The 1,137-nt window shown below is 47.4% G+C and overlaps 1 protein-coding gene across 1 annotated transcript; it reads right to left on the bottom strand.

Moving 5' to 3' along the window:
• Nucleotides 1-379: 379 nt before the first annotated feature.
• Nucleotides 380-1,032, bottom strand: Pmar_PMAR010007 (hypothetical protein; the record flags this gene model as incomplete). The annotated part of the gene is made up of 3 exons (XM_002786789.1): nt 380-490; nt 583-692; nt 966-1,032. 3 exons carry the CDS (start codon nt 1,030-1,032, stop codon nt 380-382), a joined length of 288 nt encoding a protein of 95 aa, XP_002786835.1.
• Nucleotides 1,033-1,137: the final 105 nt, after the last annotated feature.

Below are 1,137 nucleotides of genomic sequence, written 5' to 3'. Positions count from 1 at the left end.
AATTCATTTCATAATGCACAGCCCGTAATACTACCAAGTATAATACAGTAGAATGATAAAATCGTAAAGGGAGATTTGTTTTCACTCTCGTTTTGTAGCTACCACCGTCAGGAGTAACAGGCTTGCTAACCTATAGCATACAACCTCGTCAACTATGTCTCGCTATAGACACTACTTCTGTATTATCATCATCAGATTCCAGATCCTTCACTGCAGTTCCCAGAGGGGAGCTCGGCAGACTGCTGTCCCGTACCGCCCAGTAGAAGTCCATTGCGTATGATATCATCCGCAACATCATCATATTGTACACTATTTGCCATCGCTGTAATTGCCCCCATCTGAGGTGTGTTATCACCGTTAAGGCATCCTCTAGGGCGACCTACCCGTCTAGGAATGCGAGCCATGGAGCTATCGCGCTGAAACGGAAGCCATCGAAGTATCGCACAGATACGAGGAATCCCATGTTCACTGCCCACATGACGCCGGGAACCTGAATAAAGGGGCGAGCTTTCCTGAATTCGTTCAGTGATTTGTTGACCCAAAATTCATTCCCAGGCCTCATCATTCGCCTCTAGCTACTACCCATCTAAATTGTACTGAATCCTTCCCTGGCCGCAGCATGCGCTCAACCAAAACCTTATTAGATAGTACTGCTCCCATCAAGAACGCCGCGTAGGCTCGATGAAGGTATACTGCAAAGCAAGTACTCATAACGAGCTGAAACGCAACGTATCCGCGAGGGCCCATGTAATACCGTATACACCTGTGAAAAAAATCGACATTCATTTCAGGGAGCTCGAGAGAGTACCTCGATGCGACGGTATGGAGGGTAGCGAACACTACGACTGATGACAGATTCAATCGGAACGAGTTCCACTGGTGGTCAGACCAATCGGCTAGACGCTCAGTAAAGGGCAGTGAGCCTAGCAGAGCATGACCGTAGATTACTCCATTATCACTACTACCTGTATAAAGGGGCTTCAGTCGGCCCTCAGCCAAGAGCTCATCACCGAGCCTCCTTACGCTATCCATAGCATACAACAACGCGAGGGCGAGGTATGTTATATAAATAGATATTTCGGTTTTAGACCATGCCAAAGGGGGATCCTTTGGACTATGCTTACGTAAAGATGACAT

Source organism: Perkinsus marinus, assembly GCF_000006405.1.
Source record: "Perkinsus marinus ATCC 50983 genomic scaffold scf_1104296931162, whole genome shotgun sequence".
Lineage (NCBI taxonomy): Eukaryota > Perkinsozoa > Perkinsida > Perkinsidae > Perkinsus > Perkinsus marinus.
The sequence above is the reverse complement of the archived record's forward strand: the minus strand, read 5'-3'. Positions and strand labels throughout refer to the sequence as shown.